Here is a 17,114-nt window from a genome sequence, read left to right as displayed (position 1 = left end):
TCTCTTTTATCATTCTTTCTTCTTAAAAAGAAGAAACTAATATATGGTCAAATCCTTTGTTTTAAAATGTAAACTGTATTTTTACTTAACTGTGCAAACCATACAAAATATTATTATTCAAATTGAGAATATAATTCACTCTGTTGAAAAGTATATAAAACTTGCAAGTTTTTAAAAGCATAATTCACATTTAAAAGGGAATGCTGGAGAAGTGCCACGTGAAGGGGGAAAGCCAGAATGTAGGTGCTTCTGGTTTACAATGATCAGGGCACTGTAAAAAACGAGTCCAGAAGTCCATGTTTTATTTACTTAACCGAAGTCTCTCCTGAAACTTTTGGCTGCAAGTGCAGAAATAAAGGTATTTATGAAGTCAGACTTGTAATTGCCAGAAAGTAATAACAAATGCCAACTTGGTCCTTACAACCTGTGTAAGTCCTAAGGGAAAGATGAGCTCATGGATGCATGTATATATAGATCATTACTAGGCTGAATTAAAATACATTAAATATGGAAGTCGGAAATAAAGACATGAAAATTATCCAGCATAAAAAGAAGAGTAAGAACAACTTGGAGGTTTAAAAAGGAGAGACCCTAAGATGCTTGCTGGCTGGGTAAGGATACTAAGCATCTTTCAAGAGAAACAACTTATGCAAAGCCCTGGCAACTGGCTAGTCTAAATCGGTGCAAATTTAGGTGGAGGGATTTGCTTTAATCTTCTACTTGTGTCTGTCTAGTCCCCAGATCCAAGAGACTTCTGTAACTGACACCTGAGCTGGAGTGAGCTGAAATAGAGGCAAAGAGCCTTGAGCATCTACTGAGACTTTCTTTAAAGGGTAAGTTTTCCTTCTTCTTCTTTTTTTTTTTTTTTTCATTTGTTGTGTGGTCAGTGGCTTAGCAAAGCATATGCCATGGGTTAAGAAGTTAAATATTTTACTATTTTACTACTGAGTAACAATGCCTTTAGTCATATAGGGATCAATACAAATGACAGACATGCTCCTCCCCTCACACATCCCAGAACTTTCATACTCTAGAGTAGCAGCAAGCGAACTTGGGGTGTATTAATGTATTGACATCACCACAGGACGAGGACCAAGAAGAAAAACCTTAATGACTTTAAAATAGAAGTAATTACCAATCACACACAAACACATTCACACAAAAGCAGTTCATACAAAGACATACATGCTCAAAATGAGAATTAGAGTTGGGAGAAGCTGAGACAATGGAAACAGAAAGGAAACAAACCTGTGTGCGAAGTGTATGATTCATAAACCAAAATGTTGCCAATGGATTGCATACAAGATTCAGTAGAATACTGTTCTTTAAAATAATTCAAAATGATTGAAAAGGATTGTCTTAAAAATAAGCCAACATATACATTCCTTTAGTCAAGAAATTATTACTTTTAATGATACCCAAGGTAAAGAAGACTCCCAAGAGTGAACTGGAGAGTGAACTGGAGGGGTGATGGAGAGGAACAGGAGTAGATTTACAGTGCAGAGAAAGGCATTATGATGCTGTCTAGAAAATCTATGTCATCAGCACCATCATGAACACAAGTAGGGAAGACAAAATATTGACAGATATACTAATGTGGTTTGTCTCCTCCTATCCTCATCTCTGAACCCAACTGGGAGTTTTGCAGTTAATGGTAACTAGCTGATTTACCCACAAATGGGTTCAGAAACACAAACAATTCATTCCGCATAATTCTGATGCAGAAATACAACATCAATCTTGAAAATCTGGATACCTCTATCCGAAAATTAAAACCTTTGTTACTGCAAGAAGACTTCTGTTCTGGGGTAGCACTTTGAATTACGAGTGATCCCCATCTGTCAAACTCAGGATCTCAGTTATTATAACAGGAAGGGAACATTGATGTGCATTACCTTGGAATTCAGAGTTTCTTTAATTGTGAAGACTCATCAGCAAGAAGAGGCCAAAGCCTTTCAGTAGCAAAGCAAACCATGACTCAGTGTAAAAGAAAATCAGAGTGGGTTTTTTTTGTTTTGTTTTGTTTTGTTTTGTTTTGTTTTGTTTTGTTTTTCAGGTATAGGGTATGAAGAATTTATATCTTGTTCAGGGCTTTTCTTCTGCATGAGAAATTAAATGCAGGGAGAGACAATTCAGTGAAAAGTGTTTTCAGGATTTTTTTCTTTTTTTTTTTTTTTTTTCTTTTTTTCTTTTTTTTTTTACTTTTTAGGTATTTTGTGGTCCAACAAACTGGTCATCAGAGCATACTTTCATAACAATCAATTTTAGTTGTAGGCTTCATTTTGTGTAAACTGAAGACCTTGTGTTTACATATTATTATTGTTTTTAATATTTTGAGTCAGTTGTTAGTTTTTTCTTTGTTAATGTTACAATAACAGAAATATTAGCTAAGTTCCCAAAAAGCTAATATTTTCAGTGTTGTAGGCTTCCTGTTTTTACTTTTTAACTGTATTTTGTCTTAAGTGAGTATATTTTATTGTTAGTGTTGTTTTTGGTTTTTCAAGACAGGGTTTCTCTGGGTGACCCTGGCTGTCCTAGAATTTGTTCTGTAGATCAGGCTGGCCTCTAATTTAAGATATCTACCCGCCTCTGTCATTTAATCCCAAATGCTAGGACTAAAGGTGGTGTGCGCCACCACTGCTTGGCTAAATCAGTTTTTAAAAAATTCTGCAGATACTTGAATTAAAAACAACAATGGCAATGACTTTGATGTTTCCCTGAACTTCCAGGGGGAGGAAAAAAAAAAAAAAAAATATATATATATATATGTGTGTGTGTGTGTGTGTGTGCATATGTATGTGTGTGTTTATATACATATATAAATATTTATATGTATATATGTGTATATATGTATATATGTGTATATATATACACATATATACACAATATTAATCTCATGCTTAGTTCTTGGGAAATAATGCTCTCAACACCTACAGGCTTAAGTTACATAAAAACAAGAGTCAGCAGCCATTGACCTCAAGAACATTATGTCTCCTTCATCATATAAAAGAGCACTTTAGCTTTGAGCATTTCGAATATGTGCTTTGTTATTGCTATTGCTTTAGTTTTGGTTTCTGAGTTTTCTTGGTTTTGCTTCTTATTTTTGGGACTGGGAGTAGCTATGTAGTCTTGGCTAGCCTAGAATGCCCTAGGTAGACCAGGCTATCCTTGACCTCCTAGAGATCTACTTGTCTTAGCTTCTGAATACTGAAATCATAGGACTGCCCCACCATGCCCTGTGAGTTTCCCCAGTGTAGTGATGAGGAAAATAGCTTTATAGTCAGATGAACCTGAGTTTGGTTTCTCTCTGCACACTGTTGGAACCTGGGCCTGCAACTTTAGGTCAGATCCCATAGCCTGAATCAGGCCACCATGCTCCTCTGTGGCTCTCTCTGGGACTTGTAAGCAGTTTGTACAATGATTTGACAGCTCTCAATTTATGGGACCTGGTTCCTCCATGCTTTTTGCCACATACTCTCTGCTGGACTAAATCACATGATACAAAACTTCCCCCTGGCTCTAAAGGGTTCTAAAAAGTCTGACCTATCCTTTATCTGGGACTTGGTCTGTATTGCCCTAATGGTTCTCTCTGGACATACCTTAGTCCACTCCAGGCTTTAATGGGAAGCTCCTCCTTCCTTTAAGGATCCATTTATGTTTAGGTTGCCAAATACTGTATTACTTCTGTGTACTGCTCCTCATCCCTCCTGAAGGCCTATACATTACCATGAGGCCCCTTCAATAAGCCTCCTCGAATAGACTTGTGTAAGCCTCCATTCAGAGCCAAACATTACTGCTCATCTTTGGTTGACTCTACTGCTTTCCTGGAGACCCAGAGTTTCCAGTGGAAAATGGAGACGCTAAGCTTTAGTGCCCAGTGGCTCGTTAACAGTCAGATATGTATACAACAGTAGATTGATCCTAAATTGTTGCATCTCCTCCCCCACATACATTATTTAAATGAAATGTTTAGGCTTAGAATTGTCCACATCTGTCTGTGTTGATTTTGATCTAGAGTTTCCAAGTCAGTTTCACAGTCAGGATGAAATTGGTTAGAAGCTCAGTATCAAAAGTTCAGGCACAAGTAAGAACAGCAGGGCAAGAAGCTCCAGGGAAAGGTTGGGTAAATGTACTCCATACTGGTGCCAGCATCCAGTGTTTGAAATGAACTTCCAGGGTGAGGAATCCAGAAAAAGAAACTCCAAAAGCCTGGAAAGACAGACAGTTATGGGAGAAAGGAAGGAAATGAGGGAGGGAGGAAAACAGTAGTTAAGGTAGGAATTCTCTGGGTATGCTAGTACATGCTCGGAATGCCATCGTCAGAGGCTGAGGCAGGAAGATCTCCCATGTGGAATCTTTACTTTTTCATAGAAATTGTGGCAACAGATGGGAAGGTTTATAAGCACCCAATTCATCTGGCTCCAGATTAGTCAGTTGCATTATCTTAGTATCAGAATTCAAATGAAGATAAAATTTCTGTTGCTCCAAATTGTAAAGACAAAACCGAAAGGGACTGGGGGCAGAAAGCGAATAGACGCGCGCATAATATAAAATCTTAAAATTCATAATTCCTGCTTTATAAAGACACCATCTTAACGGGTAGTGACTAAATAGGTAGGATTTAGGCAATTACAAACTGTGCCCCGCTGTGGAAATCCCCCCCCCCCCCCCCGTACTTCCCAGTCTGGATAGTTAAAACTTGTTATTCTCAGAAGACTGCCAGCCAAGTGCAGGGTCCGGACTTTGTGGACTTTTCCTTAGACATATTTTTTTTTTTTTTTTTTTTTTTTTTTGGATTTTGCCTGCTTGTTTTGGGTGTCTACTTTTAAGATCTTAATAAGGAGTCTAAGACGCAGCAGTGCAGGGAGGCAGCAGGCACAGACTCTCCAAGCACAGAGCAGGCGCAGTAGCATCTCAGAGCGTTCACCAGCTTACCCACTGACTTGTTCATTTTGATTCCTCTAAAACTTGTTGACAGTTTTGTGTGTGTGTGTATGTGATTTTTTTTCCCCCTCAGATACATAAAGTCCCTAGACATGGAAGTCTGCTTCTTTGAGCTGTAGAATCTACCACATTAATAAATTAAGTACCTAGACATTGATTATCCTGTATTCTTGCTTGCTTAGTTATTGGGATGTACATATTCCTTATAATACCATGCATTGCTGGTGTTGGAATCAAGATATGATTATTTTCAATTAAGTTTATGTTATATGAAGTTTTTGAAGCTTCATAATCAATTATATGACATCATCACGAAGCCTCAGAAGTCAGTCGTCAAGCCAGATGTGGTAACTCAAACTGTGGGAGATTGAGGCAGAAGGATTTTAAATTTGAGGCCAGCCTGGATTACTCAGTAAAATCGTATCTTAATAAATAAACAGAGTTGCAAAGATTTTCTCCATTCTATAAGCAGTCTCCACTATGTTAATTGCTTCCTATTTGTTGTGCAGAAGCTTTCAAAATAAAATAAAAGTCCTTTGGTGTGGCAGAATGAACTGCAAAGCTTATGGAAACAGTGGAGGGGGTAGCTTCACAAATACCTAAGCCCAATTTGAATATGGGGGGGAGAGGTTAAGCAATATTTTTAAAGGGGGAGATGGGTTGGCAAAGTGGCTCAGTGAGTAAAATGCTTGCTGTGCAAGGATGAGGACATCAGTTCAAATCCCCAGCACGCATATAAAAAGCCAGCAGGGTATAACATGCCTGTGACAGTAGTCCTGGGGGTGTGGGGTGGGGGTGAGGGGAGACCCAGCAGATCCAGGAAGGGTTCCTGTTTCAGACAATAAGGCACAGAGCAAAGGAGGAAGACACCATATGTTGACCTCTGGTCTCCGTGAGAGCAAGCACTGGCGTGAGCAACAACACCAACAACACACACACACACACACACACACACACACACACACACCCCTATACCCCTCTATACACAACGCTTCTTGGTCTCCAGGTTTAAATAATCATAGGTAGATTTTGAGTGTGATTCACTGCCCGGCTCATAGGCAATGATAATTGCTCCTAAACGTTAAGGGCTGATGGATAGTGTCCTTACCTCATTACCTGTGTTCTAGAAACAGCCTTATTTTAAGGCTGTACAGGCAAAAGTTGAGAGAGAAAGATAAATATTTGTGTTGAAGGGAGGTGGCCATAGAACTGCAAACAGACCATATAGACATAAAAGGCTGGAGGCTGGTCCTGTTCCCCAGAGGGACATGCTTTATTCTGCCTCATTTTCTTGACACAGGAACAGCTCCATGTGGGACACATCTCAGTTTTATCCAGACCAAACTTCCAAGCTATCATTCAGGCCTTCCTCAAAATGTGCTCTCCTTATGTTGCTAAGAAAAAGGCCCTGTCTGCTTAGTGCCTCTGGGTTCAAATAGACAGAAGTGATAAAGATGGAAGCTGAGAGGTTAGTTAAAAACAAAGAAAAGAAAATCCTACCTGGGGGCAGGTTTTGAATTCCTAAGGTCACATTTAACTTGTTCAGGATTTTCATTCAACATTTACAATTGGCTCAGTGTTCTGCTGAAGGGAAAACCTGTTGATACAGCTCCTTTAAAGACTGTGGTTTCCAAACAACTCCAGATAACACACATTCCTCTGCTAAGAGGTAGAGCGCTGCAGCTAGCCTTCCCCATTCATTCCAAGAAGGAGAAAGAGACTCAACTTACCTCCCAGCAGATGAAGTTAAGCAGGTCCCGAACGTGGATGGACTTGCTTTATGATCGGAGGTTGTGATGGTAAGGTCTGTAAGCTATGTTCCCACCCCACCCCCACTCCCCTCCCCTCCTCTCCTCTTCCCCAACCCGGCACCTCCTGAGCTCACAGTTGGGAAAGTGTTTCTGTTTCAGTGTTTCTTCCCCCTCAAGGGTAGTAACCCTCCTTTTCTTTTTAGCTCCAACAAGACTGCTGCTTTCTTTAGTTTGAAGTCTGTGTGCCTTGCCTAGCTAATATAGTCATTGTTTCTCTTTTCTTTTGCTTCTTATGCTTGAGCACATCTAAAAAACAAATGTAAGCTTTGTATCAAAACAAATTGAATGCATACTTTATAAAAACATGGATAAGTCTGGTCCCCGTGGCTATATTCTTAGTGCTTAAAATTCTGGCAGTAGTTACATTTTTTTTTTTTTTTTTTTTTTTTTTTTTTTGTAATTACCAACTTTGTATAGAAACCTGTTTTCTGAGGTTATTTTCTTTGTGTTCTTCTGGATTATGTATAAAAATACTCAGTATGCTTCAGAAATAGTATGTGCATTTTAGTTAAGTGGAAATTCAACAGATTAAAGCTTTTGAATGATGTTTTGTTTCTAATTAGTCAGTTATATTTATCTACAGTACTGATTGAATATACTTTAGCAGAGATGCATACAAACATTACCCAGTATAACAATTAAACTTAATAAAGAGGAACAGGACTCGGTTGAGTATATAGCATGAGATATACCACTTCCTGAATAGTTGTCCAGTACCACACACATGAAAACACACACACACACACACACACACACACACTGGCATATGCGTGCATACACACACCACCACACAGGTCTTTTAAAAGGATTCTAGGTAGAAACGAGAGTACTTGCTCGCGTTATTCCTTGAGAGCTGGGTTGTTTAAATTTTGTGGCTGTTGTTAAACTCGTTAATGATGTAGAAAGAAACCAATGGTTTGTTCTCATGTGTTCTGTCTCTCCCTTTATCCTGTGCTGGATTTCTGTGGTCCTTAATACTCCCAAAGCTACTTATCTGTCCACAGTCTCCCACTGGAAGGAACTGCTCTTACCCACATCTTTATCTCCTGAAATGGTGGACTGTAGGAATAATAAAACATTGATCTCCAGAAGGCTGGCTGGCTGGGGATACCTATCAAATCCCTAACCACAGAAGAGGACTTGGTTAGCATCTGATACATAGTAGGGAGTTGATAAGTGTTTGGTGCCTGAAAGTCTTCAGTCATTTCCTTTACACCAGATATGTTCTCAGCTAGATCATGAGGGAGAAAGTTTTCTCTTTTTTTGTCTGTTTTGCAGTGACTTTACATTGACAAGTTTAAGCAGATAAGCTTTCCTATAGCACCCGAGCCTTCCAAAGTCTTTCAGCTTCATTTCTGATATTCCCTTTGGATTTTCCTTTAGGGAAATCTTGAAGTTGAGTTGCTGGATCCACCCCTTACCCACTGAAATGAGAGCAATGTCGCTTGTGGCTCTCGATTGTGAAGTATTTGCTACTAAGTTGCTTTAGTGGCTCAGAGAATCTCTTAGGTAAATACTAGAAAACTCCACGTTGCCTCCTGCCTGAAGACAGCCTCGGCTGAACACATTCATTCATCATCCCCTCTCCAGCAGAGTAGGGAGCATGGTCACATGTTGACGGTTTGCAGCTGGTTTCAACTCTGTACTGTCACGGGAACAATTAGAGCATTTACAATCACAGGATTTCATTCCCTGTGGAAACACTGGACAGATGCCCTGGGTAATGAATGTTCTGTCCTGAGCAGGATAAAATCTCCTAGATAAGACACTGCCTGGTTTAAAAACTTCTAGACCTCTTTTATCCACCCCCACCCCCATTCAGTTCATTCATTTCCCATATATCCCTTCTCTGGCCCCTATAGGTTTGTGATATTCTGAATTAATCGTCTTCAACTTCTTTGAGAGAATCACACCAGTCTTTGAAAAACAGTTTTTAAATATTACTGCTTTTTTTCCCAGATATATAATATGTTTTAAAAATTCTCTTAGTGTTGAGGATGTATCTCAGTTGGCAGAGTGCATGCTTAGTATGCCAAAGCCCTGAATTCAATCCCTGGCAGTGAATTAAGACAGGCATGATGGTACAAGCTTGAAATCACAGCCCTCAAAAGGATGGAAGCTGAAGGAGGATCAGAAGTACAAATTCACCCACAGCTGCATGGCAGGTTAGGGACCAGCGTCCTGCTTGGGATCCTATCTCAATAAATAATGAATAAATAAATAAATAAATATCCTTCTGGCAGTCACCTTGCTGTGACTCATACAACATAATTTGCAATTCCTAAGGCAATGACCACGATATAACTGTGTGTATTTATCTCACCCTCCCTGGTTGATAAACTGACTGCAGGCCAGATTGTCTCAACTCTTTTATCTTTTCCTGTGGCTTCAACTCATTGCCCCCACCACCACCACCACACACTGAGTATGCATTTGCTTATTCAACAGAGATTCCATGAAAACATGCACATAGATTCCCTGAACCCATCATGCCGGTGATGACTTGAGAAACCAGATGCCTTCCCTGCTAGCATTTAGCAGCTTCATATACTAAGAGGACCAACTATTCACTAGGATCTGCCAAAACATTTCTAAGAGTTCATTGAGGCAGGAAGGAATGTGAACTTAGGGAACAGTAGAGACCAAAGAGGCAGCTGGTTGGAGATGAGGAAGGAGAACAAAGGTTTCTGTAAACTCCTTGGTTGGGAAGCAACATAGTTTTGAAGTGGCAAAGGACCTTGTGACTGAGCTTATTCAAGACGGTTCAGGATGAAAGATGTTTTTGAGTACCTAAGGAAAGTATTTAAAAAACTATTAAAAAATCAGCAAGTATTAATGACAGAAAAACGACATGCCTCCAAGCTAATGAGCATATGGTAAATTAAGTTACTAATACCTAACACCATGATTGAAGCAGGGAGTTTCAGTCTCTAGGAGACTCCAGACTTCAGAGATACCGTCTTGACATTTGGTATTCCCAATAGAACTAGCTGTCTCATTACAATTTAAGAATATGAGTGACCCTGGACATTGAACATCATTGTGTTATAATCCCTGACAACATAAAAATAAATTAATTTTTAAGAGTTTCAGTAGTGATACATTTGCACGACATTTTAAAGAACTGAAGGGTTTGGGTGAGTAACTCAATGGTAGAGTTCAGGGACTTGGGTCAGGCTGGGTCAAGGTACTACATCAGTTACTGGCACTGAAGAAAAAAAAAGATTAGAAATTAGAAATTATTTTTTCACTGAAAAATATTCTTATACCAATCTCCCAGCAACCCAGGTATCCAGACAGGTGACAACTCTTAGCAATTTTGTATACTTTAAGTGTGTTCAAATTAATGCCTGCTAAGTATTCTTACTTATTTCACTTAACCCAATTGTGTGTGTGTGTGTGGGGGGGGGGGAATCAGTACTAGAGATTGACCCCATGGCTTTGTACAGCCTAGACAAATGCTCTACTTTTTAACTTTCATTTTATTTTGGAGTGAGGCCCCATTAACTTGTCTAGGCTGACTTGGAAGTCACTTTGCAGGCTTGGGTGGTCGTGAACTTACAAAGTCCCAAGTGGTTAGGCTTGCAGTTTTGTACCACCAACCCTGATTCTAAGTACTGTATTCTTACCTCTAAAACATGTTTTCTTGCCTAAGTAGTCATTCTATATTTCTCATTTAATTAGGTAGTATTCGTGTGTGTGTGTGTGTGTGTGTGTGTGTGTGTTCTGTGTGTATATATGGTACATGCCAAAGAGAGCACTGGATCCCATTATAGATGGTTGTGAGCCACCATATGGTTGTTGGGAATTGAACTCAGGACCTCTGGAAAAGCATCAAGTGTTCTTAACTGCTGAGCCATCTCTCCAGCTCCTGTATTCTTATTTTTTTAACCAGGGGAAACTGTGTTTCATCACTTCTCCATGTTGTTTTATTATATGTTATTGTATAAAATATTACATATAATATATTGGTTAAGGTTGACTGCAATATTCAGTTTTTTACAAACAGTATCACAGTAAATACTTCTGCACATTTTCCACATTTGAAAATGTATCAGTAAGATAACTCCCCAAGAGGAGAATTGGTGATTTTTAAAGTCATGCACTGTAATTTTGAGTGATACTGTTACATCGCCATCTATAAAGTTTTGTATAATTTTATAAATCAACAGCAACATTCCCTCTTACCTAACAATGTCTGTGGTGTATTTAGTATGTTATTTAGATTCAAAAGTTAAAAGGTATCTTTTAGTATCTTAATTGGATCTCTTTTATCATGAGTGAAGTTGAACAGCTTTTGTTATGTTTAGGGAACAATTGTATTTTTAATGAGAACTATCTGTTTCCATAGTGTTTGCCCAGTTTCTTAAAAGTAGGAGCTAAATTATTTCTCCAGTTGATTGAAGTAGAGTCAAGTTTCAACACATTAGACAAGGAAACAGAACCAAGGAAGAACACTGCCAGTGTTCGCTTTGAGTAATGGGTTGTTGGTTCTAAAAGCTCTTCATATTTTACAGTTGTCACTGTTTTTTTTTTTTTTCAAATGTAAGCTGCTAATAATTCTCCCAGTTTCTTTTTTATATTGTCTTATAATGTGTGGAGGGTTTTTGTTAATGTGTTTACTTGCCCATTCATCTTTGCTTTAGCGACGAAGTCTTAATAACATCACTTAAGGGGCTAAGGATGTAGCTGGAGAGTGGATGTTGCCTCGCATCTACAGGACCTCGTGCTTATTCCTCGGGGCTGAAAAGTTAAGAAGGAAAGAAAAGGAAAAGAAAGAAAAGGAAAGGAAAGAGAAAAAGAGGAAGGAAGAAAAGAAGGAAGGAAGACAAGAGAAAATAATCCAAACAAAACAATACTTCATGATCTCAAGCTTATTTTTCCTAGTATAATCTCGGGATTTCGAATCATTGCTACACTGTCCTTCTCCACTGTGTAATTAAAAGTGAGTTCTTTCATGTGATAGTCTAGGACGCTTAAAATTCCACCCTTTTGATAGATGACATAGGTGCTTAGGTGTGCTTGTGGGGTGGGGGATGTCCATCTCCTATCAAAACATCACTGTTTAAAGTTTTTAAAGTTAACAGACCATAAAGAATGAAAGGCAAGACTTAAAAACAGAAGACCAGTTCTTGGAAAATAAAGTTATGAACTACCAAACCAAAGGCAGAGTCCAGGAAATATGAATATTAAATCAGTGTGGCAAGATGACAACAAAATCACTGTCACATAGGTGCTGTCCTCATTTCCCTTTCCTAGTGGACACCAGTAGTCCTCCATAGCACCTTGTACCACATGCTTCTCAGGCAACCACTTTCAGTGATCAACACTGCCTCACTGATAAGCCTTGGTGAAAGACTTAGTTGTGAAGAAGCAGTCGGACATGTGGTTGAAAGGAGATGATTTCAGGGTCTTCAATAAACATTGAGCAGTAGAGACAATAACATTTTTATCTTAAAAGTGAAAAAAATGGCGTGATAAGGTATGTGTGTAGAGAAAGGAAAGGATTGTGAAGATTGAAATGCAAGCTACTCTGGTACTCCAACCCAGAAGGAAACTAAACAGGGTATGTCTGAATTAAGTCCACTAGAACTAGAAACCAATTAGTTATAAATGCTAAGAGAGATGATAAAATTAACAAAGACTGACGCCTCTACCTTAGGTGTGTAATGGTGTGGGGGTTCCAGAGAGAGAACACAAGAAGGTAAACAGATTTGAGGATGGAGACATAGTAATAACAGATAGAGTTTGTTTTTGGATTTCAGATGTCGATTCAGTATTAGGACACATTTGGACAGCTTCCATTTGTCTAGCATTGGGTCAGTACTATGAACATTTGGAAATAAAGAGAAAACTCAGCTTATTAAATTTGTGAAATTCAATATAAAAGTCATGAATGATCAGAAGTGATGAAATTGTAAGTAGAAGAAAAAAAGGGAGGGAGGGAGGGAATTGCATAACAACATAAACTGGAAGAGGAAGCCTGAAAGGCTGCAACCATCACAATTCAGCATAGCTTCTACCTGCCAGCGCCAGCATATTATATTCAGAAATGGGCTTCAGAGCTTCAGATATTAAAATCCTGGAAAGTATTCAAAGCTGAGCAAAGATAATTATAGGATTAGGAAAAATTGTGACGATCTGAACATGTGCTTGAGTTGACTTGAAGAAAAGAACAAATGCTGTCTTCCCTCACAATAAATAGATAGATGCCCTGGATTTATGTCTCTAGAGTTCAGAGCAAGAGACAAAGGGATTAGGTTGTAAATTAAGATGCATGAGATGTAGGACAAGACTTCCTGGGGTGCAGCTTAAATATCAGAGCTGAACTTGGTGGCTTAAGTTGTCTATAGATTGTGAAACCTTTTATCGGTGAATCTGTAAAGTATGGTTAGCTATATAGAAAACCCTGTGGTTAGCAAGCACTTTATAATTACAGACTGGAGTTTCTGATCCTTCCAGAAATTTCCCACCACAAATCTTGGGTACATAACTATCATAAAACGAACTATCCATTCTAGATAGACACAGGAGGGCACCTTCAGGAAACAGTCCTTTATTTAGTAATGGTGTGTGTGTGTGTGTGTGTGTGTGTGTGTGTGTGTGTGTGTTTGAGGATTGAAAATTTGAAAATGCAGGGCTCTTCTCATGCTATGCATGGGCTTTTCCACTGACTGACACAGTATTGAATGTACCAGTAAACATTAGGTGGCTTTGTTTCTTAGGTATATGTGTGTGTGTTTACTGTATTGAAAGCCTGTCTCTTGCAACCCTCCCTACTTCCTGGGTGCCTTGTCAAATTCCTCTTGTTTCTCTAGCTCTGGTATCTCAGATCATTCCTGTATCCGATTAGAGAATCTTTTCTCTAAAACTAAGCCGAAAATCCAAGAGTCTTTGTCATACATTTTAAAAACAGCATGTGGATTGTTTGTGGCTTTATCACCATTGTTGAGAATGAAATCACTCACTGACTCTTTCCTTCTGACTCTGTTACCATGGGAAGACAGCATAATAATCAACAGAGTGTTTAACAGGGATTTGTGGCTTAGACCATTATCTATTTTATTTTCTTAGACAATATTAGAATATGCATCATTTAAGTAGTTTCTTTATGTGTATACTACCACACCAGGTATTCATAAGTATTTAATAATATAAAACAACTCAGAAAACAGACCAACACAAGAGTATATTTTAAGCTTATATTTTCACAATAAAAATTATTGTCGTATTTATTATGAAATTTGGGTTTTTTGTTTTGTTTTGTTTTTGAAGGTAATATTTGATGGAGTTTTCTTGGTACTGAATAGGACTAAGCTTGAGCAGTTTATAACTTCATAGGTGTTTATACCCATTGGAAAGCTTCCTATAAGCTGGGAAATAATTTCCTTCTTGTTATTATGTCAAAATAAGTTGCAGGGGCCTGAAGAATAACTCAGTGGAGAATCTTTTCTAGCATGCTTGAGGCCTTGGGTATGGTCTCTAGCAATAATCCACACTTCCAGATGCTGTAACTCATTCTGGTAAGAATTGCTTCAATTCTCCTTATCAGCCTGACAGTAGCAGGAGACATGGAGGAAAGATGCACAGCCAGCATGCTCGCAAGACCATTTGATCGGTAACGTTTTCATCAAATTGTAGATGCACAAGGCTGCCAGAATAAATCTGTAACAGCTAGGTATGAAGTACCTAAATATTGGAATAAAGTTTAGTTTGAAAAGATAAATATTGCCGGGCAGTGGTGGCGCACGCCTTTAATCCCAGCACTTGGGAGGCAGAGACAGGCGGATTTCTGAGTTCGAGGCCAGCCTGGTCTACAGAGTGAGTTCCAGGACAGCCAGGGCTACACAGAGAAACCCTGTCTTGAAAAACCAAAAAAAAAAAAAAAAAAAAAAAAAAAAAAGATAAATATTAAAAGGATTAAAAGGTAGATATTTGGAACTCCAAGTGAATAGGCTGACGTTGATGACTTTGAAAAGAGGTTATGATGGGATGGAGAATCCAGAGCGTATGGAGATGATGATGATGATGATGATGATGATGATGATGATGATGATGATGATGATGTCTGGTTATGTAGTCTAGGCTAGCCTTTAACTGATGGCAGACCTTAGCCTGCCAGAATACTGTAATTATATTAGAGTATGTGCCAACATGCCTTTAGGGTAAAGCACATTGTTTTTCTTCTCCCACTGCTAGATAAGGAGCACAGGCCTTGCACACATTAGGCAGGTGCTCCGCCACTGCCACTGAGCTGAATTCCTCACCTCTGTTTTGGTTTTCATGAGAATCACCTGTTCTGATAACAAACCCTGTGGTCCACTTAGAACACGTAACAACTGTGATTAAAGCCTTCCAAATATTTTCCCATGACATCTTCGAAAAATACCCTGTAAAGTAAAAAGCATTTTCTAGATAAGAACATCATAGTTGAAACAGAGAAATAATTTTCCTTGCTTAGTAAATGGAAGTGCTGTATTCAAAACCAAATCTCCCTGGTTCTCAGCCAGGACCCTCTGTACTGTGCTTCAGTGTATTCCTCTACCACAGTGGCTCCTATCAAAATGTTACAGAAGGACTTGAAAATAAATATCAAGAAAGCTTCGATACCACTGGAGCCTGGGCTTGAGGAATGGATGAAAGGAGCAGCAGCAGGGGACACTGCTCAAGTGACACCAAATGGTCATGACCTGGGCCCCAGTCCTGATTGGAAGAATCGTGAGAAAAGCAAAGTTAAAAGTTGGTGCATAGATGGGTCCTGTCCCTTAAAGCAGTTGGCAAGTAGATGAGTCATGTTCCTTAAAGCAGAAGTGAAGAACAATTTGATAAGCCAGGGTCACTGTGTTCAAGGCTATTCAGACCAGTTATCACAGAGCCTGCACTCCTCATGACTGACGATTTTGAGTAGGTTATTCTGTCAACAAGATTCCCCCACAAATTGCTGTTATTTAAAGCTAATATCCTTTAAATATTAATGCCTATATTTTAAAGTTCATTTAGAATTGCCCTATGGATTAGTATTTATACAAATAAAGACCCTTCTTATTAATCATACCTTCCCTGGTCAGTGTTACATAACTTAAATTCAACTTGGTATGAGATATTCTTGCCTAAAAAGTGCCCTTTATGTATATCCCTAAGTGAAACAGATCACTGTAAATCAAATACTATGGAACAAGTAACTGGTATTCTTTACTTACTGTTTGATGGAGCATCCTCTTTACTTTGGTGATGTAGCTAAAGTCTAAGGTAATGCATGAACTTCACACTTTAGCTCTCAAGCAAAGCCTTGTCCAAGAACAGAAAACACTTTTCACTTTATAAAATTAGCTGTTGCCATTTGTCTCCAGTGCCAGGCATCAGACCCAGTGGTTCACATATCCTAGGCACACTGAACCACTAAGGTTCCCTGCCAGCCCCTTAAATTTTAAATGAGACAAAGTACCTATAATGTTTCGTACATGTTTACTTATATTATTCTTTTAATGCTTGCAAATAAAGACTCCCCAAAACATTATGATTTTACATCTACCACGCAAAAGTATCCCATCATAGTCAAGACATTCTGCTCATTCATTAAGAAAGAGAGAAGAAAAATAAAACCCAAACAAAAAATGAAAACCAAGTCAAATAAAGAACTATAGACACTTTTGCCCCGACACACACACACACACACACACACACACACACACATAGACCCTTGAGTGAAAACATTTGAGAACACTGGACCAAAGTTAAAATGAAGCCATTCTTATTTTCAGAAAGTCTATGATCAGGGAAAAATCCTAGAGAGAAATCCTGTATCTGCAGATACAGAATGTCTCTTCTTTGCGTGTAAGTAATCTCTGCCGGCTGTCTATTCGGGAAGAAAGGAAAGTAGACACTTCTCCCATGAGTGATCAAATCTTAAAAGTTAGTTGGAACAGGAACTAAAGTTTGACGATAGCAGGTTTTGTGCAGTAAAGTATGGGCGATATAAAGCTCTGTTAATGACTTACTCTAGTTAGCCAGCTGTGTAAGGAGGGCGTCTTCACCGTTCTTCATCCCCATGCCAAATCCATTCGGTAAACACTCATTTTGTATGAGTCTTTGGGTGAGAAAACAAGCCAGGAAATAGATGTTTAAGATTAGGCCGTTGCCCATTTTGGATTTTCAGTCAACGTGAGCAGAGCGCTGAGAGCAAGGGGGAAGAGAGCTCAGGAGGATGAACTTAAATTTTTATGAGGAAAAAAATTGTAGTGGGCTGGAGATATATTCCAGTGATGGAAAGCTTATCTCGCATGCATGAGGGCCTGAGCTTGATCTTCAGTATTCCCCCCTGCCCTCTAACCTCCACCTTGCTCATATGTGTGTACTTGC

The 17,114-nt window shown here is 38.9% G+C and overlaps 1 protein-coding gene across 3 annotated transcripts in view; it reads left to right on the top strand.

Annotated features, from left to right (window-relative positions):
• Slc39a10 (solute carrier family 39 member 10) overlaps positions 1-17,114 on the top strand; it is a 119,015-nt gene that overhangs the window by 27,741 nt on the left and 74,160 nt on the right. For 2 of the 3 annotated variants that reach the window (XM_034497790.2, XM_076931915.1), the window contains exon 2: positions 735-833. Coding sequence is in view for 1 of the 3 variants with exons in the window: in XM_076931914.1 (XP_076788029.1) it covers positions 6,725-6,743 (19 nt within the window). In the remaining 2 variants the exon portion in view is untranslated. Of the gene's footprint in view, positions 1-734; positions 834-6,609; positions 6,744-17,114 lie in introns of those variants that run through there. The other variant, XM_076931914.1, reaches the window with a different exon arrangement.

Source organism: Arvicanthis niloticus, chromosome 3, assembly GCF_011762505.2.
Source record: "Arvicanthis niloticus isolate mArvNil1 chromosome 3, mArvNil1.pat.X, whole genome shotgun sequence".
Taxonomy (NCBI): domain Eukaryota; kingdom Metazoa; phylum Chordata; class Mammalia; order Rodentia; family Muridae; genus Arvicanthis; species Arvicanthis niloticus.
This window is presented reverse-complemented; position numbering and strand designations above follow the sequence as displayed.